At 33.7% G+C, this 25,408-nt stretch overlaps 1 protein-coding gene across 2 annotated transcripts in view; it reads right to left on the bottom strand.

Annotated features, from left to right (window-relative positions):
• The window catches only part of COG5 (component of oligomeric golgi complex 5), a 351,259-nt gene that overhangs the window by 75,874 nt on the left and 249,977 nt on the right, over nucleotides 1-25,408 (bottom strand). For both annotated transcript variants that reach the window (XR_012470105.1, XM_074193933.1), the window contains exons 11-14: nucleotides 24,135-24,216; nucleotides 20,755-20,959; nucleotides 15,520-15,681; nucleotides 12,109-12,208 (exon numbers count right to left, since the gene is read on the bottom strand). Coding sequence is in view for 1 of the 2 variants with exons in the window: in XM_074193933.1 (XP_074050034.1) it covers nucleotides 12,109-12,208; nucleotides 15,520-15,681; nucleotides 20,755-20,959; nucleotides 24,135-24,216 (549 nt within the window). In the remaining variant the exon portion in view is untranslated. The remainder of the gene's footprint in view (nucleotides 1-12,108; nucleotides 12,209-15,519; nucleotides 15,682-20,754; nucleotides 20,960-24,134; nucleotides 24,217-25,408) is intronic.

Raw genomic sequence — 25,408 nt, 5'->3', positions numbered from 1 at the left:
ATACTATTCAGTTCATGAGAACCAAAATCATCAAAAACATATACCCCCAACCCACCCCATCTCCACCTAGTAGATTGTGTAATGGAAGTTTCTCATCTAGTTTATGATATCTTACTAGATAAATATTAATTTAAAAACATATAAAGAACATAAAATACCAATAGTATTCTGAAAATCTGCTATAATTTCTCAGTGAGAAAATTAAATCCAAGAAGAATAAAATATATTTTTATCATCTTTGTAAATATGGAGAGCATTAACTATTTATTTTGCTATACTTTCCCCAAAATTTTGCCAGATGTCACTCCTTCCTATTAGAGTTATACACAGGGGTGAGCAGGTATTAATGGTTATATAATACCCAAGATATTTTCTCTCTAATTTACAAGGAATATTTATCTGACCTTTAATTAACCACAAGAGAACAAACATATGATTACATGTACAGATTTGTTTTATTAACTAAATTGTTCTAGAAGCCATATTAAATGTCTTGTCACTTTTTCTTCATAATCATTTCTTTTGTAACATATGTTCTATGATTTCTGAGGAACTATGAAATTATTTTGTTAAAAATTCAGTTAGGAAGGAAACTTGTACATAACTGACAATTCCACATTTCTGTCCAAGCTGAAGCTGCAGAAAGTTTTAAAAGATATCATTAGTCCTGGGTGGTCAAGAGATTTGTCTGACTCACTGGCTTACTGGCACCAAAAATATTAAATGTGCTTTCTACTTCAATTCTTCAATAGACTGATTACTTCACTGATGGAGGTACTTTCTCCTGCAGTGTAAACTGCAACTCATCTATGTCTTCTTGTCTAGTGTGAATCTTGGCCATGTTTTCCCATATATCCTCGACTATACGTTGAAGATGTCTCTCTAGGACTTTTTATATAGTGTGGGTATTAGTATAGTTCCTTGGCTATCTTGTAACACTAGCTTCTATTATATTTCTGTCCCACCTTCTTTTCTAATTATATATCATCTAGGTAATTTCCCTAATGCCTCTTTTAATTTTGTAGGTCATTGCTAGAAAAGATCAATTCAACTTGTGCCTCTTATTGCCCTTTGAGTCACCTAAAGTGTTGATTTGTCAGAAATCCACCCCATTAATTATTCACATGAGATGGAAAACTAAACTATTCTTCAGCCACAGTAGAGAAAACAAGTATAGCTTCTCTGAATTTCTTTTTTTAAGTAGCATTAGCTTTTCCATTAAGAAAACAATCATTTGAATACATTCTTTGTTGTTCCTGGAAAAGAGTGTGGTGTTTTGAATATTTATTTTATAAAGTAACATTGAGATGAAGGCTAGTAGGAGGTCACCCAGTAGATTTTTAGAATGAGTTTATTTGGACTTGATAAGTAAGGGGAAAAAACCTTTCTCCCAAATAGACTATGAGACCTATTTGAAAGTGGAATGGGCTACTTTGGGGGCAGGAAGTTCCCACTAACAGGAAGATTTCAAACAAGTTAAGCAATCACTAGTATGGTCAAATTTTAGGGTAGATCCTTGCTCAGGGATGGAAAGGACTACAGAGCCCCTGTGGGTCCTTTCAACTCCTCAGATTCTATGACTGACAGAAAAAAGGCATTGCTAGTTGAGAGAGAGAGAGAGAGAGAGAGAGAGAGAGAGAGAGAGAGAGAGAGAGAGAGAGAGTGTGTGTGTATGTGTGTGTGTATTTTTTCACTAGGTCTATGACTTCCATTGAGAAAAACCTTAATACTAATGCAGATAAGGAATGACTTGGCCATTTGTAATCTTACAGAGTTCCCTGAGAGCATGGAGAGATTCAGAGACTTTCTCAGGGTCACAAAGCCAGTACTGTCGAAGATACACTTTGAACATAGTCTTCCTGACATTGAGTCTGATTCTCTAACAATTAAACCACATTGCTTCCTATATGTGTGTGTGTGTGTGTGTGTGTGTGTGTACACCTATTTGTATATCTTCCTTTCTAACTCTCTTCCTTCTTTCTTTCCTCCCTTCCATCCATCTATTCATTAGGTGATACACTGTATAGAGTGCTAGGCCTGAAGTTAGGAAGACTCATCTTCATGACTGCAAATCTGGCTTCAGATATTTACTAGCTTTGTGACCCTGGGCAAATTACTTAACCCTATTGACCATAGCTCCTCATCTATAAAATGAGTTGGAGAGGGAAATGGCAAACCACTACAATATCTTTGCCAAGAAAACTTCAAATGGGGTCACAAAGAGTTGGACACAAGTAAAAAACAACTGAACAACAATTTACCTACATCTCGCAAATTAGTATCGACTTAGAACAATTTAAACATTTCACTAAATGGCTTATTCACAATGATATTTCAATGGAACTGTGATTTCAATGACTTAAGTTCTTCTTCCAAAGATACAATAATATTGACAATAAATCATCTACACACTCTTATCTTATGTGAATCCTGCACAGATAGTGTGGCATAATGGAGAAGAAATCAGAAAGACCTGAGTTCAAAACCTATCTCATACACTTACTAGCTTAGGCAAATCACTTAACCTCTCTTTGTCTCAGTGTCTTTATCTATAAATTGAGGGTGTTAGTCTTGATGGCCTCTAGGGTCTTCTCCAGATCAAAATCTAAGATGCCATGATTATGCCCATTAATTCTCCTCAGGAGTGCCCTCCAGTGTACTGAAGAACTTTCCTTCTCCACTGGGGCATGTGGGAAGTTCTCCAGCTAAACCTTAGTTTCATTCCCTTCATAGTCCTACATCTCCCTTCTATCTGATGGCAAACAAGCTCCTAGAAGGCTGAGACTGCTGGATTTTTTTTTCTTATTCACAGTCTTAGCCTAGTACCTGACAGGTATTTAATAAAAGTATGTTGATTGACTGATTGAGTCTTAATGCCACTGTCTTCTTTGCTGGCAATGTTGGTCTACTTATATGGGTCATGTGCCTTCTGGGTGACCCTGACATTTATTTCATTTTATTTTTTGGAGATTATAGTATTCTGTGGCTCACAGATTTGCAGTATTACTGAAAGATTAGTGATGGGCCTTTGCTTCTAATAGAAGGGTCGGTTCATTGCCTTATTTCCCAAAGGCAAGATGGTGATTCTGTTCAATTCTGAGCCCAGATCATTAACTCTTCACAGTGTCTGGCTGAAATATATGAATTGATGGATAAGTTCTTTTTTTTAATTGACTTTCTAATAGCTGGATTTATTTTTTTAATAAGAGAAAGATTTTATTTATTTTGAATTTTGCAGTTTTTCCCCTAATCTTGCTTCCCTCCCTGCCACCACCCACAGAAAGCAGTCTGTTAGTTGTTACATGGTTTCTATGGTATATGTTGATCTAAGTTGAAAGTGAAAAGAGAAAGAAATCATAGATGGATAAATTCTATAAATTATCTATGAAATTTCATGGTATAATCGTGACAGTACATATTCTTCTTTCATTTGATTTTTCCTGAGTGGATACAGTCTGCATTATTTCGAATGATTACAGATCTCATTTAGGAGGCTCTGCAGTGTTTCAGGATTTGGTGTAATTTGGATAAAGTTATCTGCAAAAGGAACAACTCTATTGTATACCACATCTTAAAGGAATTTCTCTCTCTTTTTGACCTTTGATGAACTCCTCTATTATGCCTTGTTAGATATTTATAGGAAGATTGAATAAAATCATCTCTTGTCTTTGTCTTTCTTCCTTTTTAAAAATTTATTTAAGGCAATGGGGTTAAGTGACTTGCCCAAGATCACACAGCTAGCTAATTATTAAGTGTCTGAGGCCAAATTTGAACTCAGGTCCTCCTGACTTTAGGGTCAATGCTCTATCCACTGTGCCACCTAGCTGACCCTGCCCTTTGGCTTTCAAGTTTACATGGTTTGGATATATATGTATGTATATATATATATATATATATATATATATATATATATATATATATATATATATATATATATATATATGAGACAGTTTGTTGAAGGAGAATATTTAGAGTTGCATTTCACTTTATGGAATCAAAAGCTATTTGAAGTAAATGGGAAATAAATACAATGGGGTCCTATATCCTTTATATCAGTCATGTTATATTAAATATGTAGTCTGCTATAGAATATTATCTACCAAATCTAGCCTTTTCCTTTCTCAAATCATCATCAAAGTCCTAAAACTTTTGCAGAAATGGAAATGGAAAAAATGAGCAGTAATTATTGATTTTTTTTCACTTTGCTTTTTTTTTTGGTGATAAGAGCTGAGATTTTTAATATTGACATCATCTCCTCTTTGAGCTATTTTAAGAACTGATGAATGATCTCTCACTGCCCTCAAAATTGTATTGTATCCAGTATGGACTTCTTTGTATACATGGCCTACTCTAAATGCTTTGTTTATTTTTCTTCGGTGTCATTTCAAGTTCTTTATTCAAGTATATTTGGGACTGTGATGTTAGAGTGATAATTCCACCATCATGAACAGAGAAAAGAATTTGTAATAATATGCAGAGATCTTTCATCTCTTTGTTGTTCTTCTTCTTTAAATGCACTTGGTGTCTCCCCCAGTTTTCTAGAAACTTTTTTCTTTTACTTCTTTAGCTTTTCACTCTTTAAATGAAGTGATACTGCTTTACTGTTCTTCTACCATCATCCTCTCTAATATTCTACAGGTACACTTACATTTTAAACTGGTCTTGGCCTTGGATGCCATATCTCTCTGCTTTGGAAAGAAAATCAAGTGTTAATTGACTGAGGAAGTTTCTAGGAATTCTGGTCCCCATATTCTAAATTATTTATGATGGCTCAACTTACTTATAGGAAATGAGAATATTCAGGGCTGACATCTATGAATTTAACATTTATATTTTGGGGGCATTGAGAGTTTGCCCCTTCAAATGATTAGAATGGAATTACCTCAACTTGGCCATATTGTCACATTATTTTTCTTATTTCTGCTAATTTGATATTATTTTGCTCTTTACTTTATCAAGTCAGTAATCTGCATGTTCAGATACAGAAGATTTAAAAATAATTACCACATAGATAATCAATCGTTTCCTATTTGCTAAAAGAGAATCACTATTTTGGGTGATTTTTTTAATAATCATCAAGCTGAGGTCCTTTTATATATTTAGTTATTTTGTTTCACATGCTAACACTAAATATGCATGAGGAACTTGTAGAGTTTGCAAAGCTTCAGCTTCCCTTCTTTCCTATTCTTGAACCATGTTTTTTAACCTTTCTCCCTCTCTCAATGGATACCTTTGCATCAGAGACACTGTATTATTGTATCAGAGACACTGTATCAAAAGTACATGTTGATTTAATTTAGAGTCTTAAATTCAGCAAAGAATTATTCTCTTCCTCAAATTCTATAACAGATGTTGACAACTAAGCTGCAATTATTTTCAAACTGGTCTCTTTCCAAATGCTTAGCATAGGCCCTGAAATGTAAAATGATCAAATGTCAAAAATTTTACTAGTTGTATTTGTGCACATAAAACCAGCTCCACCAATTCCTTTATTTGCCTTTTCAAGGACAACCCATGAGCCATCCTTTTATTTGTGTTCAACTTCCTTTTGATTTCTGGTTGCATTTATAGTGAGAAAGACAAGACTGATAAAATTAATTTCCTCCAACAGTTTTTCCACTAATGAGTCACTGAAAAAGGATTTTAAAATGAAGTTATCAATAGCTAAGACACTCTTTTTTTAGGTGACCTATAACTTCTGTCATTCTTAGTACCATTTGTCCCCTTTTTTGGTATTGTGTTGACACATAAACAAAATTATCAGGTAATTTTCATAATTATTATTGAAAATTTTTCCTTTGTGGGGGCAGCTAGGTGGCGTCATGGATAGAACACCGGCCCTGGAATCAGGAGGAACTGAGTTCAAATTGGGCCTCAGATACTTAATAATTACCTAGGTGTGTGATCTTGGGCAAGTCACTTAACCCCATTGCCTTAAATAAATAAAAATTTTAAAAAATTTTCCTTTAGTTGCTCTATTGGCAGTCTTAAGGATTCAGAGCTAAGTTATTAAGATAATTTAGATCTCACTCCCCTCTTTAAAGTTTATTTGACATTAATTTTATTTTAGTCATCAGAAGAAAAAAAGCAAAGAATGGAAAAATTATTTTATCAGGAATATTATCGGAATAAACATTCATGATACCACAATTTTAATTTATCTACTAAAAAAACTGAGGTTCAAACAAGGGAATACGATTATAGTGCCTTGTAGCATAGTAGGTGACTAGTAAATGTTTGTTGAATTATATTATTATGGCTATTTGGAAAACTATGGACAGTATCTATTTGTATGGATTTTGATGAGTTACTTTGAAAACTGTCTCAGTTTCCTAATCTGTAATATAAAGGAAATAGATAATATAGCCTTATCTCTCAAATATTTTCTAGTTCTAAATCCTACAATCCTATTAGGGTACATGCTATAAAAATAATTCTAGCATGTATATGCTATAAAAATAATACAATCCTATTATGTATATGCTATAAAAATTGCATATTCCGTCCTTAGAATTCAAAAAACCTTTAAATTCTAACAAACTGGGGTGGCTAGGTGGCACAGTGGATAAAGCACCGGCCCTGGAGTCAGGAGTACCTGGGTTCAAATCCGGTCTCAGACACTTAATAATTACCTAGCCGTGTGGCCTTGGGCAAGCCATTTAACCCCATTTGCCTTGCAAAAACCTAAAAAAAAAAATTCTAACAAACTACTATAAGGAAATCTATTTAGAATTCTAGAATGATGATCACAACTACACTTCAGGTTTTTTATTCTCAAACCATCCTATTAGAAAGAACTATTTCTTTTTTCCTCTTTGTCTGGAATTATAGTAGACATAGAAGAAAATAAGAAGAAATTACTATTTGTTCCAGAACCCCTTTTTGGAAAGTCCAAAGGCCTCTGAAGTATTGAAGGTCAAATGTCTAAAGAAAACTATAAAAAATAATCCTAAGATATGGAGAAAGAATATATATGCTAAAGAGCTAAAGCCTACTATACAGAACACAGACAGATGTGAAATTCAGTCAGAGAGAATGGCAAGAAAAGTGGCAACCATGGCACCCCTAGTGAACCCAAATAAGCTTTCTGAAATCAGAATTAAGAGGTGTCAATGGTGTTAGATCAAAGGTCTTTAAGTATCGTAGCTTCCTTATTGTATAGAGCCCTTCCAGAGTACTTTTGTTAAAGGGGTTAACATGATTAGAATTATGAAACCATACAATTCATGAGGTTACCAGACCTTAAGTCTGTAAATGACTTGATGTACAAATGTAGCTCTGGAATGATCAAGAAAGAAAGAATTACTCTAACAATATCCTTATTATAAAATCTCTCAATAAATAAAGAATTATTTTCATAGCAAATTTGATTCATGAAAGCTATAAGCTGACAAGCAGTTCAAAGCATCTTGTGGTCCCTCAAATCATCTTCTTTATGGTGAAAATGAGGGGGGAAAATCCTATACTTTATGGAAGATGCAGATGCTAGTAAAAAGAGATTATTAAAAGAAGGAGAAAAAAGTCCCTACCAGGACTGTTTTTCTAAAGGTTTGTAGTAATAATCCTGTGAATAAAAAATAGAATTACCTTTCTTTAAAATTCTAGGATTTTTTAATATTTGAAGATGATCCATAGTCTTCTATTACTTTCTCCCAATTGTCATTTTAATTATGAATCTGAGGCTTGAATATTCTACTTGTAAACAAAAAGTTCTGTACATTGATCGTTTATCACATTAAGTTCTTCCCCTTAAAGATGGTGTCAAAACTTCTATTTAGAATTTTTTTCATCAATAAATACATGTTTGACTTTTTTAGGCTATTTTGGTGTAACTGAAAGAATAAGAAATGTAAAGATTATAGAAATAAAACATTCAAAATGAAACAATAATAAGTAACACAAAAAGTTTGGTTAATAGTCAATAGGTAATATTTTCAGTGAAAGCTGATTTAAAATACTCCCCTAAGTCATCATTCACCCAAAACTAATTTTTTTTGAAAAAATGCTATATAGTATTTTTTACACATACGGGAAGAAAATTTTAAAAATTCTGGATATTCTTCATAATCTTAATAAAATTTTATCCACATAAAAAGAGACTATTAGAATTTCTATAATAGCTCTATATGTATGTATTTATTATAATGTGATCTTGTGGTACCCCAAAACCATTTACATGCATATCATGCATGCATATCACCTAAATTTGAACAGGTTCTATGCATTACCAGATTAAATTTCACAAAGTCATATGTGTACAAAAATATTCATAGCAGCTCTTTTTGTAGTAGCAAAGCATTGGAAACTAGGTTGATGCCCATCAACTGGGGAATGGCTGAACAAATTGTGGAATATGTATGTGATGGAACATTATTGTTCTATAACAAATTATAAGGGATGGAACTCCAGAATAGCCTGGAAAGACTTGCAGGAACTGATTGATGCACAGTGAAAAGAACAGAACCAGAAAAACATTAGACATGCTAACAATAACATGGGCTGATGATAAGCCATGATGGACTTGTTCATTTCAGTACAACAATAATCAAAGATAATTTAAAAAAAAACTTGAGATGTAAAATATCATCCAATGATTTCTCTCTCATCACATTCAACTTAGATCAATGTATACCATGGAAACAATGGAAAGACTAACAGACTGCCTTCTGTGGGGGGTGGGGGGAGAGAAGCAAGAATAGGGGGGGAAAATTGTAAAACTCAAAATAAATAAAATCTTTCTTAAAAAAATATACCATCCATATCCAAAGAAGAAACTATGGTGTTTAAATGAAGACCAAAGTCTCTAATCTTCAATTATTAAAAGTTGTCTTATGTATTATGTCATTTTTTATCTCTACTGTTTTCTTCCATTTGGATCTGATTCTTCTCTTACAAAATGATAAATATGAATCTATGTTTAGCAAGGTTATAAATGTAGAGCCTATATCAGATTGCTTTCTGTCACAGGGAGGGAGGAGGGGAGGGAGGGAAGGAGAAAAATGTAAAACTCAAAACTTTGCAAAGAAAATGACTGGTAAAAACTACAGTTGCATGTGGTTGGAAAAACAAATAAATAAAATATTAAAAAATTGAAGGGATAAGTTCCTAGATTTTTGGAATATATAATACTACAAACTATAATGAAATCAGGAGATGCTATTGACTAATAACTTCTATGACAAGTTTTTGCTTCACTATGAACAAAAAGGTTTGCAATGGTGAGGTGATGGCTGGCACCCCCATGAGAATGCAGAGAGCATCTAACAAGGGAGATTCTCAGCTTCCTCAGATTTGATGAGTTCTTTACCTCATGTAAGTTGAGCCAGGCACTGTTTTAAGAATATCTTTCTGATGAGAAGAAAGATCAGGGAAAGTTGACACTCAACAGAACAAAATCAAAAGTAAACCTTTCAACATGTACTCTTGTTCTGTGCTTGACATCTCTATTCTTACAAGCCAAATAAACCTTCTTTTATAAATCCTTGTCTGTGTCAGGTCAATCATTCACACTATTTAAACACTTGGTTTGAGGAAGGTTGCAGACAAACTCAAGGTGCCAATTTAAACAAACAATCCATGAAGCATTAAAATATTTTCAAGATAGGAAGGCAAAAGAACTGCTTTTGTCAGCATTTATAACATTAACAACAGATGCCACATTTCAAAAATCATATTAAAATTGGGGTCTTAATGCAATGCAGCTAGTAGGGTTATCTGTGCTGTGGAATCATGGTAAGTGTCTCATGTGAAGATACTTCTAGTATCTCTAATAACCAAAACCTATTGGATATTATATTTAAATTCATCTACAATAACTAGTTTTATAGCAATGCCCCTGTATGTAAAACCTGAGGGAAAAATAAACTGTTTAAGAGCTTCCAAATATGTTAAGTTTTCAATTAGAAAAATGCTAACAGCCTCTGCATTAGAGGTGTTGGGATGAGGTGTTAAAACAGTGGCAACCCAATTTATTCATTAATAGTTAAATAATGAATCATATAATCATAAAGCTGAAAATAAAAGAACATCCATTTCAATTAAAAGCTTTTTCTAGGGGTGGCTAGGTGATGCAGTGGATAGAGCACCAGCCCTGGAGTCAGGAGTACCTGAGTTCAAATCTGGCCTCAGACACTTAATAATTACCTAGTTGTGTGGCCTTGGGCAAGCCACTTAATCTATTTGCCTTGCAAAAACCTAAAAAGAAAAGAAAAGCTTTTTCTAAGCATATACACATGTACATGGTATTTAGTGAGCAAGTGAGTGTACAAAGGTTAAAAATGCAAAAGGATCTATCCTCTAAGGGCTTACATTTTACTAGGGAATACACTAGTTACACAGATGAAAGTCAATACAAAAAAATAGATAAAAGTGACTTCAAAGTTATACCAGAGAAAAGAGCACTAGCAAACTAGGAGATCATGGCAGATGTGTTACTTAACCTGAGCTTTGAAGGAAACCAGAATATCCAAGGAGGAAAAGTGAAGAGCATTCCAGGAATTGAAGACGGTGAGCAAAAGCACAGACATAAGAAACAGCATGTTGTACAATGGAAGATAATAAATAGACCAAGTTTGACTGAAATGTACAGCTCATGAGAATTGCCCCTTTGAAATAATTCAGGAAAGCCCGGTAGGAGTCAGATTATGAGGAGTTGTAAATGCTAACTGGAAGAGTTTGCATTTTAGCTTAAAAAAGATAGTGAATGTCTCAAGTTTCCTGTCAACAATGTTACATAGTCTACCCAAACTTTAAGAATATCAATTAAGTAGTCATGATGATACTTGTCCTTCATTCTCGAAGAAGACCATGACATCAGGGAGGTGATGTCATGACAAGCACATGAATTAGATTTGAGTGAGGGGTGCTGTGCTAAGTCACAGTTTAAGGTTCTCCTCCCATCATCTAGGTCCAGCGGCCAGATATAAATCAGTAGGACTGGAGATGGCTCTGGATGCGAGGCAATCAGGGTTAAGTGACTTGCCCAAAGTCTCACAGCTAGTACCAGTCAAATGTCTTGTGTTGAATTCGAACTCCTTTTTCCTCCTGACTCCAAGGCCAGTGCTCTATCCATTGCATCACCTAGCTGCCCCTGCATAGGGGATTAGAGAAGGGGAAAGACCACTTGGTAGGCTACTGAAATAGTTCAGGAGAGAAGTGATAAAGACCTGGATTAGGACTATGGGATAAGAGAAAGAAGCAAGATATGTTGGGGAAGTGGACTCAACTAGACTTGACCTGTGATGCATTTTTAGTCTGTAGTTTCTATGTGTATAAAATATGTTTATTTCTTACAATTGCAAATACTGTCCTTCCTAATGCTAAGGCAGGTTAATGAATTGATATAGCTTACTAAAAATATATAAATATGTACATTCTTCTATGTTACTATGTTCTATGTTACTATATTAATCATTAAAAACTTTCTGATCTTGTTAAAATCTTTATGTAATGGGGTTACTCCTCCTCCCCCTAAAATCTGAGTTATCATTTACATTTTAAATCCCCAAAGAAAAGGCCCAAAGCATTTCTATAAATCCTCACTTGAGAGAATAATCCAAATAATTATGATTTAAAACCAACAAAGTTAACTTTATTATCATTTAAAAAGAACCTTCACTCTTATGGGTTAAACTATTATATATCATGATATTAAAGCTACAGTTTTCAAAAAACTTTATTTTTAAAATGCACCTTTTCTATTACAGTTTCAATTATTATATTTTCTCTAATCAGTCTCTAGCTGTTCTAATTAATTTCACACTTGGTAACCATGAATGAATGGTACTCAGGGAGGGCAAAAAAACCCAACCCAGCCAATACTATTTAGCTGTATTTTGGGAAAATCAGTCTGAATTTTGGTACAAATATGATAAAAGCCTTAAAATCAATGGTATATTTGCATATTAGAAAATGGGAAGATTTGATGAGTAAGATCTCAATTATCAAAAGGTACATGAACTTTTTTGGTGAATTCTAATTCAAGATTTTTGAAATTTCACTAGATTTTACAAATTTTTAGTCAATTCATTAATATCTCTCTCAATTGATTTAATTGATAATTTTAACAAAGAATAATAAAAAAGTTTATAGAAATATGAAGTTACTTACAAGCTGCTCAGATTTCACACCATATAATTGTATGGTCTTTGCCACATTTTTGGACACAGCTAAAGTAAGGTTTGAGTCAACTGCAGCCACATTAAGTTCACTGGAAAACAGGATACCATCATTAATTAAAACAATTTAAACAATTCATAATCTAGTTTAGCAACATGGTGGAAAGCAGCAACTCAATCCAAACACTGCAAGCAGAGTTACTATTTTTTATAATTTCATTGAACTTTACCAGGAATTGCATTTCTAAACTTCACATTTAGCAAGTATCTATACACAGATTTCTTAATGACCAGTCATTCATTAATAAAGACAAGTCATGTGTGATTCCACGGCTATGATTAAGAGAGTAAATTGTATACAAATTCTAAAGTGGCACTATTTTTCAAAGCAGTTAAGTGCAATTACAGGCAATGCAAATCACAGACATCTGCAGGGAAGGGACAGTACTTGAATGAAAATGGTGACCTTGGGAGACTAAAAGCTAAAAAAAAAACAAATTTCAAATGATTCACAAAGATACTGAATTGCAGTGGAAATTTTTTCAAATTCATATTATTCATATAGATTACTCTTTTGAACAGAAATCAAAAATTGAGATATGAATACAATTCAGAACTGGTTTAAACTGGATTTAATATAAAAATCATGCTTCATACACATATACTAAACTCTAAAATCTGGGATTAATTGGCAAATTTGATTTGATTTCTAAAAAAGAGATTTACGTAAAACAAATATAATATAGTCTAGTGTCTAGAAGAAACGCATTTCAAGACAAAAATTATAAGACAAAGTAGACAAGGTCTTTCAAACACCAGAAATGAAAAAAAAAGAGAATTTAAAATCATTTAGAGAGGATATAAAGAGTTGTTTATATGCCCAAAGAGCAACAAAAATGAGCATACACTTTGATCCAGCAATACCACTACTGGTCTATATCCTGAAGAGATGATGAAAAAGGGTAAAAACATCACTTGTACAAAAATATTCATAGCAGCCCTGTTTGTGGTGTCAAAGAACTGGAAATCAAGTAAATATCCTTCAATTGGGGAATGGCTTAGCAAACCATGGTATATATATATATATATATATATATATATATATATATATATATATATATATATATATATATATATATGTATATATGTCATAGAACACTATTGTTCTATTAGAAACCAGGAGGGACAGGATTTCAGGGAAGCCTGGAGGGATTTGTGTGAACTGATGCTGAGTGAGATGAGCAGAACCAGAAAACACTGGACACCCTAACAGCAACATGGGGGTGATGTTCAACCTTGATGGACTTGCTCATTCCATCAGTGCAACAACCAGGGACAATTTTGGGCTGTTTGCAATGGAGAATACCATCTGTATCCAGATAAAGTGCCGTGGAGTTTGAACAAAGTTCAAGGACTATTCCCTTTAATTTAGGGAAAAAACCCAACGATATCTTATTGTCTGATCTTGTTATCTCTTATACTTTTTGTTTCTTCCCTGGGGATGTGATGAATGATAGACTGCTTTCGGGGGATGGGGGAGGAAAGTAAGATTGGGAGAAAAATTGTAAAACTCAAAACCTTTTAAATAAAAAAAAAGAGTTGTTCAAAGTTACTGTACAGGGTATGGGGAAAAATACTACTAGATTCAGCAATTGTACAGATGTTATCATCTAATTTCGAAGTGTACAGATCAGAATGCCATTTTTTTTTTCATTTTCTAAAAGCCAAGTTTTAACTTGGTTAACACTACACTTTAGGGGCGGCTAGGTGGCGCAGTGGATAGAGCACTGGCCTGGGAGTCAGGAGTACCTGAGTTCAAATCCAGCCTCAGACACTTAATAATTACCTAGCTGTGTGGCCTTGGGCAAGCCACTTAACCCCACTGCCTTTAAAAATCTAAAAACAAAAAACAAAAAAACCCCACTACACTTTAGAGAAGATAGGGCTACAAAGTTGCATTGGGCACTCTGGAGGTTATTGACAAGCTAGGAGATGCAGTCCCTGTTTGTTACTGTCCATAATAAGTTATGAGTTTTTGTTGTAACTTACACTTTGTCTCACCATAAAAACAAGCAAGGATAATGCACTGGAAATAAGAATAACAGTCTAAGAAAATGATAATAAAAGGTAGCTCTAGAAGGGATTTTAAGAGTCATCAATTTAAAGATTGAAAATGTTGAGTTGTAGAGAGGGAAGTAAAGATCACACAGCTAGTCATATAGCATGTAAGAGCTGGGACTTGGATTTGGGTCTTTTGAGGGCAAGTCTATTGCTTTCTTCACCCTAAGTTTTTTAAATTTGCATATTTTTATCTAAAATTCCTTTTATTATATCCTTCAGCAAATCATATTTTGTATAGTACAAAACTAATTTGTGAAGTCCTAATTTTGTATAGCCCAAAGTACTCTAGATTAAGTATATCCATAATATGGATAAAAGACAGAATACATATAAAGGAAAAGATATTTAAACATAGAATTAAATTGTTAAGATAGTAGTAAGGGAGATGAAATTGCATCTAGGATTATCATACCTATGTCATAGTCTAGGGGTTATGGAGCTGGTAGGACTCAATTTATAGTATGATTGGTAAAGTCAAGATAGGAAAGAGCAGTGGGAGATTTAGAATACCTATTTAGGAATGGGTGCCTATGTAGCATACCTCTAGATCGCTTTATTATACTACATAAATAGCATATGCAAAGTTATAATGTCCCAAGTTACTCTAACTAGCTCTGCAACTTTCCCCCATATTTATTTTGCCTTCTTCAGGATGCTAGTTGCAAATTTATAGTATTACTACTTCAACAAGCTATTAATTACCACAGCAGCTATGACAGACTCAAAAGCAATCTTATCTAGATAATGGTAAACTATGATATTTGTAAGGGGGTCCCTCCTCTATTTTCAGGCATTCAAGAAACACATCACTGGCAATTCAATCCCTTTAAGGGGATTTTGATGGCTATCATGCTTTCTTGAAGTACTAAAAGCAAAAAAAAATAAAATAAAATAAAAAAGAACTGCACATTAACCTCAATACTCCTGTGTCTTAATTTATAAAATCATTTTATAAACAAATGGGGAGCATAGATAATTTGTATGTAATATTAGGGCTTTACTATACTGTATAGAATTAAATTGACTGTACTTCTTCAGTAAAAGCACAAAAATTAAGGTAGGCCACACAATTAAAGTATATTAAAATAATTTTTATCAATTGAAATTTTAATCATTTGAATCAAAGTACATTTAAATGTAATTATAATATTAATTACTTAAATAACTTGTTATTTATAATAATTCATTTATAAGCTGATCATTTAGAAAAAAGGAGACAATATAACTTAGCTTTTACCTTCCTTTTCTGAATACCACATACTATTTTTGAATATGCACATACCTGGTTATGGTTTTAATGATGCTGTCAAGTTCATCAGGAGAAGGTGGATTCCGGCCACCCGGGGGAAATACCAGATTGATAGGATCAAAGAGTCGAGATAATGACTTTGAAAGGTAAGCAGCTTCATATGGTTGCAGTGAATCTTTTAAAGCTTTTTCTGGGCTATAGGTACAAAATTTTAAAAAGTGAAATTTAGTTTTACCATATTAATAGACATTATTAATCTTGATTAGTTTACTTCTTTCCCACTGATTTCTTAGTTCTTAATTAATACAACAACCAAAAAACCCACTTTCTATCAAGAAGATAATCTTAATATATTAGGATAATGCACAAATATGAATAACAATCTTATCAAAAATGTTTAATTAAAATTATATGTGCTATCTTTAAGTGTCATGTATCTATTAGGTTAAATCAGTCAATCTAAACTTAAAGGACAGTATAATTAAAAAAAACTCATTAAGCACCAATTCCAACAGAGGAAAGGTTAAAGTAAACCTTTTGTTTTAAACAAAAGTTTATTAGTAGAAAGGTCTTATTAAGACTATAAGTAAAAGGAAAAGGAAATATTCAAATACTTAAGAAAACAGACTACCTTAACTAGTTACACAGCAACTCTGACTATTCAAACTACAGCTGATAATCAAGGAATAAGCACTTTCTCCCAGGGGAAAAAAAGCCTGAGTAGGCAATACAGATATCAAAGTTTATGCACCATAAAATTCTGCATGAGGATTCTTTGCAGATATTCACTCTAAGCTTATTTATTGATAATTTGCACACAATTCTAACAAGTTACATTATCTGAATCCCCAAACTACAGAAAAATGGAAAGCTATTATAGGCACACTAACAGTAAGTAGCGAAGGTCGACAGTTAACAGTGAAGGAAGAAGAAAAAAACTATAAAAAGTAAATTCAAGACTCCCAAAAGTATAGTAGCCTGGACAAACAGTCATCATGTAATGTACCTCCTGAATCTCTGAGGTCATGATTGAATTGTTTTTTTTTTATGAGAATTGTGATTTTTATCAGTGTAAGAACTCCCAACAAGGAGTTCCTTTATTAACACAAATAGCCACTTTTCTGAAACTTACAGACTTGGAGAGATGACTGAGACCATAGAGAGGTCAGCTTATCTAACTATTCAACCAGAAGGTGGTATCTGAATGAAGTCTTCTGGACTTCAGTTGTCTGTACATTATAGCATCCTTATTCTCAGTGTATTATAACACAGTTAACTGCAATAGTTATGACACAGGAATGGGTAACCAAAGAAAGGGAGAAATCCTGAAATGATTCAAGAGTAGTATAGACAGCTATACTTAACTAGGACAGTTAGGTTTCATTCTGAAGAGATAATGATATTACTAATAACATCTTGTTATTCAGTCATTTTCCAGTGGAGTCCGACTCTTCATTGCCCTGTTTTCTTGGCAAAGATACTGGAACGGTATGCCAATTTATAGAGGAGGAAACTGAGACAAATAGGATTAAGTGACTTGTCCAGGGTCTTACAATTAATAAGTGGCTGAGGAAGATAATTTTTTTTAGTTTTCTTGTAAGGCACTGGAGTTGAATGACTTGCCCCAGGTCACACTGCTAGGCAATTATTATGTCTGGGACCGGATTTGAACTCAGGTACTCCTGACTACAGGGTCGGTGCTCCATCCACTGGACCACCTCGCTACCCCCCGAGGCAGTTTTGAAATTAGGAAGCTGAGTCTTCTTGACTAGCACTCTAGTTATCCTATTTAATAATTACTGACAATCATATAAATTCAAATAAGGCAGCTTAAATGAAATGCCAATGGTCTCACAGTTAGTATGTTCTGGAGGTGGAATATGAATTAAGACTTCTGACTCAAGTCTAGGCATTCTTTTTATTATATCCATGTAACCCAGAAGACACCCAGAAGATGTCTGATTTTGTCTCCAAATAATCCATGACCCTTTTCTACTAGTATTCACTGCTATGTCTCTTCAAAGTTACCAATAATCTCTTAATTCTCAAACCTTGGTTTTTTCCTCAATCCTCTTTCTTGATCTATCTGCAGAATTTATCATTGTCAATTATTCTTTTTTCTGATTATTCTCTCTAGGTTTTCATGATCCTACTTTCTCCTGGTTCTTTTTTTACTCCAAAAACTACTTTGTTATATCTTCATCTAAGTCATATCCACTAATCATAGGTGTCCCACAGGGTTGTTCTAGGTCCTCTATTATTCTCCCTCTATATTATTTCACTTGGAGGTCTAACAGGCTACCATATAATCAATAATCATCTCTATGTTGATGATTCTCAAACCTACTTACCTAGACCCAGTCTCTTCCTGCTCACCTCACTGGCTGTCCTGTTGACATCTCAAACTCAACACATCCAAAACTGAACTCATTATGCTTTTCTCTAGTCCCTCCCCTCTTCCAAATTTCTCCTATAACTTCTAACTCATCCTTCCAGATGCAACCTAGGTATCATTCTTGACTTACTATCTCACCCTCCCATATCCAACCTGTGCCAAGATCTGCCAATTTCACTTTTGTAAAATCTCTCAAACAGGATCTTTCTCTAACACTGCCACCACTTTGGTACAGGCCCTCATCAACTCAGGCTTGGACTGTTGCAATAGCCTGTTGGTTGGCTACCAAAAATCTCTCCCCACTCCAAACCATCCTTAATTCAGTAACAAAGTGATTTTCATAAAGCTCACATCCAATTATGTCTCTCACCACCAACCCCAGACACACACACTCAAAAAACTCCAGTAGCTTCCTACTGCCTGCCTCCAAGATCAAATATAAAATACTTCATTCAAAATCCTTCATAACATAGTCCCCTCCTCCCTTTACAGTCTTCTGACATCTTTCACCACAGCACTATATATTTTTGATTTAGTAACTCTAGTCTCCTTGCTGTTGCATTTCTTGACTCTTGGTATTTTCCATGGTGATCACCCATGACTGGAAAGCTCTCCCTCCTCATCTCTATTTGGTTTCATCAGTTTCCTTCATGTCCCAACTAAAAATCCTACCTTCTACAGGAAGTATTTTCCAATCTCTTTTAATTACAGTGCCTCCCTCTGTTATATCCTGTATGTACTGTGCTTATACATAGTTGTTTGCAAGTGGTCTCCTCCATTAGACTGTGAACTACTGTAGGGTAGGGGTTCTTTTTTGCCTTTTTTTATTATCCTCAGTGTATAGCACAGTGCTTAGAATATTGTAGGGGCTGAATAAATACTGACTGACTGATTTGGTCTATTGGGAAGTAAGATTTTTATATTTCTTAACTAAATTAAATTCAAAAACTATTTTTGAGCAATTTTTTCATAAATTTTTTCATACTATGCTAAATACTAGGTCAAAAGATATGTCTGTTGCTCTCATGGTATAGAGAAGGAAATATGACATTATCTAAGTAATATAAAGTAAATACCTTACCTTTCAAAATATACCATCTAATTACTCCAAATAACAACTAAAAGTAGAATAATCACATTTACTTTTGGTATTGGTTCTGTCTTTACCTACTGTGAGATTATTTCAGTAGATTTTTTTTGTTTTTATTTTTGCAGGGCAATGGGATTAAGTGACTTGGCCAAGGTCACACAACTAGGTCATTAATAAGTGTTTGAGGCCACATTTGAACTCAGGTCTTCCTGACTCCATGACCAGTGCTCTATTCACTGTGCCATCTAGCTGCCCTTATTTCAGTAGATTTTAATGAATGCCATGCTTGATCATCTAAGCTCAAGTATTAGATTTCATGAGTAAAATTAAAACAGATTCTGTGGCAGTTTGAAAATTGTCTTTTCACATATAGGTTTTTTGGGGGCAGGTTTTCTTTGCTCTAGGTCATCCTTCTCCTCCTTCTGCCTGGAACCTGTGCTCTGTTCCTTTTCTGAAATCTTATGTGCTGGATAGAAACTTCCAACGTCATTAACTATAATCTCCATGTCTGTGATATACAAAGTAGAAATGAATGAATGAAAAATAGGCTTTTATTACTCCTTGCATGAAGAGAGCATTACGTTAAGCTCTGGGATACAAAAAGAAAAGTAAGACAGTTTGCTATAAAGGAGCTCCTGTTCTAATGAGGGAGACAATAGCTATGGAAGGTTTCAGTGCTATCAGATGGAAAAGTCTAATGGATCTTGGGTACAGCATCAAAGCAGAAGGTAATGATTTTTCTTTAATGTTATTAAAACTGATAAAATCATATCAGATTTTGATGATGAACCATTGGGTAATGCCATGAACTTTGGTGATATTTTGTGATTATTCCATTCATATGAGGTATTCAAAGCAAGCCTCCCTTGGTATTACTTCCCAGATTGATGATGGCTACATGCACTGGGCCAGAAGCATTATCAATTCAAAGGCTCTTAGTTCCAGGGTTCTAGACTGTCTTCAAAAGTGTTCTCCAGGTAGATGGTGGTCAATATGGTTGTGGTGACTTAATTTGCCTGGCACATAGAGCCTCCTGTTTCTTCTTGGGGTGCCCTGCTGCTACTAGGTCACATACTTTAAAACTCTGAGCCCTTGCCTGAATCTTGGATCAGACCCTCAGGTTGAGTCACTAGTCAGAGCTTGCTTGATTTGAGAACAGGGTCAGGAGGATGTCTATCAGTGGATCAGTGAGGTACGATGGAGAGAAAGTAGAATTTGGAGTCAGAGGACCTGGATTTAAATATTAGCACTGCCCCTTAGTAGGTGTATGATCTATGGATTAGTCAGTTATCCTTTCTGGAATATCAGAAAGGGAATTGGACAAGAAGACAGCTAGGTCCCTTCCAGATTCCCTAAATCTTTCTAGTTCTAAATCCCTTTCTTTATCTACAATGCTCTGAGATAAAAATGTTCCTCTTTCACTAGTTGATTATAGATATATACTGCTCTACTTCAAGCTTATTGCATGCTTGTCTTTCTAATGACTACTGGAACTGGAAATGTTTTTGTTCCTGTTCCCTGTGTTCCTTGGTCTATCAAGTTAAGCCATAAGTCTTTCCTATTGCTTCAACAATATCTTAACTGTTTTACTTCTGTGGAAGTTTCTATGTCCTCTAAGGCAGCTACAACAAACTAGTATAAACACACATACTCACACAAAATGCAGTGTACTAAAATGAATAATCTGTTAGCATATTCACACATTTTCCAAGTTTATTTAAAAATTAAACTGTTAAAATGAACTGCCCCCCATAGAATTATTAGACCAATTAAATATACATACTCATAATCTTGCTTTTTCTGTATGAAGATGTCTTGCACATCATCTTCTATTTGCTGAAGGTCAATGTAAATATCTGTGGTTCCACTTGAATTAAAATTGCCTTGAATATTTTGACTATATTGTTGAAGACGCTTCCATAAGTCATTATAAAGACGCAGTAACTTAGGATATTCACCTTCAAATGCTTGCTTCAAAAACATAGAAGCTACAAAACAACCATCAAAAAAAATCCCATTAAATGAATGCATTCTTTCTCTCTTCTCTCTCCCTCCTTTTGTTTCTCTCAGCCATAGAAACACTCCTTTGATAACTGAGTTCATATATTCTTTGAAAATTTCTGTGACTACTATGAGGTACCACCTCACACCTATCAGACTGGCTAAGATGACAAAAAGGGAAATTGACCAATGTTGGAGAGGTTTGTGGGTGGACTGGGACATTAATGCACAGTTGGTGAAGTAATGAACTAATCCAATGATTCTGGAGAGCAATATGGACTATGCTCAAAGAGCAATAAAATTGATCCTTCCTTTTTACCCAGAAATTCCAATTCTAGGTCTATATCTGGAAGACATAAAAAATGGAAAAAGTCCTACATGTTCCAAAATATTCACAGCAATTCTTTTGGTAGAGGCAAGAATTGGAAGGGAGCAGAACCAAGAGAATATTGTACACATTATAACAACAACATTGTGAGTTCATCAACAGCAGCTCTTCTCAGCAGTTCGGAGAGCAAGGACAACCCTGGAAGACCTGTCATGGACAACTCCATCAACATCCAGAGGAGGAGAAAAACAACACAAAACAAAAAAAAGCAAACTATAGAATCTGAATGAACATTGTCTGTTATGTTTTTCCTTCCTTTTCTGTCATTTTCTTTCTTTTCCCTTAGACTTAATTCCTCACACAGAGAAATGACTAATATGTAAACATGTTAAATACAAATGTACATGCTCAATGTTCACTAGAGAGTAGAAGACAATTGTGTAACTTATAAATATCATAAGGATGAATGTTGAAAAACTTTCATTACATGTAATTTGAAAAATAAAATAAAATATCAATAAAAAAAAGAAAGAAACTTTCTGTGACTGAAACATTCACAATCTGTGACCAACCCAAGCTTCTGTCTATAGGAGGAATAAATTCTCTCACTTTCATCAAAGAATCATGTATTAAGGATCTTCTAATTCCAGCATTGTAACTGGTGCTACTGGAGCAGTATAAGATGATGACTATATGCTTTTTTAACCTTTTGGACATGTCAATAAGTTGAGAACAAAACTAACTGAGACCAAACTGAGAAAATCCTAAACTATATTGGCTAAGTACAAAGAGAATTCACAGTCATATGCTTTCCTTTTTTGATATTATTTAGCTAGCTTAAAATATTATTTGCCTAGAAAAAAGTCAATAATTAACTTAAATATTGATCAGAAAACAGACAGTAGGCTATGCATTTTATAAATGGCTTAAAGAATGAGTTTTTACATTTACTCTTTACATTTAGTTCATTGGTATGTTCAGTTCATTTTAGCTTTGTAATTGTTACAGAAAACATGCTAAATATAGTCAATAGCAAATAATATTAGAAGGGAACAATAAATATCCTACTTAAGAATTAGGTAAATAATTAAAAATACTTCAAAATTATGTTTTTAGGTTCCATTTGCAAACAAATAATCTCTAATTGCTCATTGGAAAAAAATAAAGTACATATATCTTTTCCTTGACTTGGCAATAATTAAATTGTATTTTAAAATAAATATACCATAATATGCTTTTTCCCCTCATTCTAATGTTAACTATTTACTACCTTCTTTTTAAATTAGTGACACTTTACTGAATATTTAAATTCAAGTTTTATATTGTTAAAAATAGGTATTATTCTAATTTACTGCTTATATTTTAAGTTCTTTAATTCATTCCATCAAATGTAATGGAGTCATGATAACACTAGATTAATAATTATTGTAGAATATTGTAGATAATCACATACTTTTTTTCATGTAAAACCTATTTCTTAACAAAGAAAACAAAAGACAGTAACACAATGAAGCGTTTGTGCCAATAATATATCTGAACTCTGAAAAATCTCTATTCCTGAAATATCTTTGCATATTTTAAATTCTGTATGTATATAAAGATTAGATCCACAATTAACTATTCAGTCTTCCTTTATATCCTGTCAGAGGGAGATATATTACTACTTTGTGGTAGTAAGGTAGAAAAGCAAGTCATTAGGATGAGGACAATATAAGTAGCTGATAGCCTAGCTGGGTTTGACTGGATCTGTTTATGTCACAAAACATAAGGGAAATGACCTCCCAGTAATGGAAAAGAGAAAGGAATGGTAAAGAGTACAGAGTAAAACAGGAATGGCAGTAGCCTCACCTATTTCTCCTGACCAATTTTCACAGCTTAGTCATACCTCTCAACACCCTACGTTGAAGTGGTTATGGTTTTAGAAAGTCTTATATCAAATTAAAGGATTTCACATTAGCCAGTTAAGTTCAAAGAGGCTCTAAACAAACTGGTCACAGGAAGAAGAGTGTGTTTTTTGCTTATTAGTTTCTGAAAATAATCTATTGAATTATAAGGTTGGGCTCAGCTGGAGAGAAGGGAGAATACACATTGAAGAAATTACAGATACGTGAAGAAGGGTTCATGCCCCACACATACACATTTGCTTTTTAGGCTGGTTTTGGTTACAAGTTGTTAGATGCTATATATTTAACTTCCTAGACTTATACTACTCTTGTTTGGTGGCTGAAAGAGCGGAGAAATTTTATATTACTTTTTGTTTAGGTCATTAACTTCTTTTTATTATAAGGATGCTTCATGGACAGCTAGGTGGAGCAGTGGAAACAGCACCAGCCCTGGAGTCAGGAGGACCCGAATTCAATCTGGCCTCAGACATTTAATAATTGCCTAGCTTGTGACCTTGGGCAAGTCACTTAAAAACCCCATTGCCTTAAATAAAAAAAGAATGCTTCAACTTTGCATGCCACTTTACTGGTCCCTAACACAAAGCCTTTGTAATTCTTCATACATTCATACATACATACATACATACATACATACATCTAAATTTCAGAGTATGAACAAGTTTAGAAATATTAACTCAATCTTCAATACCTTTTGCCAATCACTCTAACATGAATGGAGAAAGTTGTGATTGATTTCTTCACTTTATGGATTTCCTTCCAAAGTTGATTTCTTTAAACATATAAACACAAATTGCATAAATGTCTATAAAGTTCCTAACCCAAAATTAAAGTCTTAGGATAATAAAGAAATTTTACCATGATATCAATATTTTAAGTATTATTGAATAATGGCAGTATAGGTGATGCTATAGATCTCAATAGAGTACTTACAATTTGTGGCTGTTTGAAATCGAGAAGAAAGAGTATCAGTAACTACATTCCAAAATGTATATAAAATTTCTGATTGACCATCCTAGAGAATAAAAAAATTACAAGTCATTTGAACCTTATTTTAAGACTGTAATGACTAAAATATAATATTTTTAAAAACATTTAAAGTACATTGCAACAAAAGATAAGTTTTCTAAAACAATGGAATATGAATAAATGTAATGTTTACTCAATTTACAGCAATTCAATTTATATATTTATCATACTCAAAAAATCAATTATTTTTTGAGATTTAGCGATTGACAAATTGACAAAATTTAGCAAATTGACAAAACAAAAGACAGAATATTTCCATGGCAAATATGTAGAAGAGACAGATCTGCCTGAATGCCAGGAATAAAACTTTGATCAGGGGCTGCTTCTTTGCCCGGAACTTGTTTTCAAAAGCAAGTATGCAAAGGAAAAGAATTAATAAAACAAAAATATTTTAAACAGAAGAGAGAGGGGCTAGAGCATTATCTATAAAGTAAGGAGAGATGGAAAAATATATTCTAGGACAAGGAAATTATTAATATCTGAGTTCTTTTTTTTTAAAGGGTTTTGCAAGGCAATGGGGTTAAGTGGCTTGCCCAAGGCCACAAGCTAGGTAATCATTAAGTGTCTGAGGCCAGATTTGAACTCAGGTACTCTTGACTCCGGGGCCGGTGCTCTATCCACTGCGCCACCTAGTTGCCCTATCTGAGTTCTTTTACTGAAGATTTTATATGATGTATTTATGTAGTATACGACATATGTGCTTTGGGGCTAGAAAAAGAATAATAATCATAACAAATAGCTGGCACTAATGAAGTACGTTAAGATTTGCAAAGAATTTAAAATCCATTATATTACCTGAGACTCATAGGGATTAATATATATAATGTCTAAGTCAGGTTAGCAAACAACAATTATAAAATGCATAAATAATGCTACAGTTTTCATTTCTAGAAAGTATAGATATCTGTCTCTGGGTGTATGAGAATGTGCCTCTATGTGTGCTGAAAAATGAATTCTGAGAAATATAGCTAGGTTTTGAATAGTGTGAATAACAAATTTGTGAAAAGGCATTATTCAAATCTGTGCTATTTACTATTATAATAATATGAAAAATATGGTAACTGGTTCTAGTCCAGTGAAAACATACAATGAAAATTCAAATAATGTGAATTTATTATTGGCACTAATCAGCACCTAGCTGCAAAATTTAAACATTTCTTGATCTTGCTTCTATATAT

Source organism: Macrotis lagotis, chromosome 7 (assembly GCF_037893015.1).
Source record: "Macrotis lagotis isolate mMagLag1 chromosome 7, bilby.v1.9.chrom.fasta, whole genome shotgun sequence".
In the NCBI taxonomy this organism is placed as follows: domain Eukaryota; kingdom Metazoa; phylum Chordata; class Mammalia; order Peramelemorphia; family Peramelidae; genus Macrotis; species Macrotis lagotis.
This window is presented reverse-complemented; position numbering and strand designations above follow the sequence as displayed.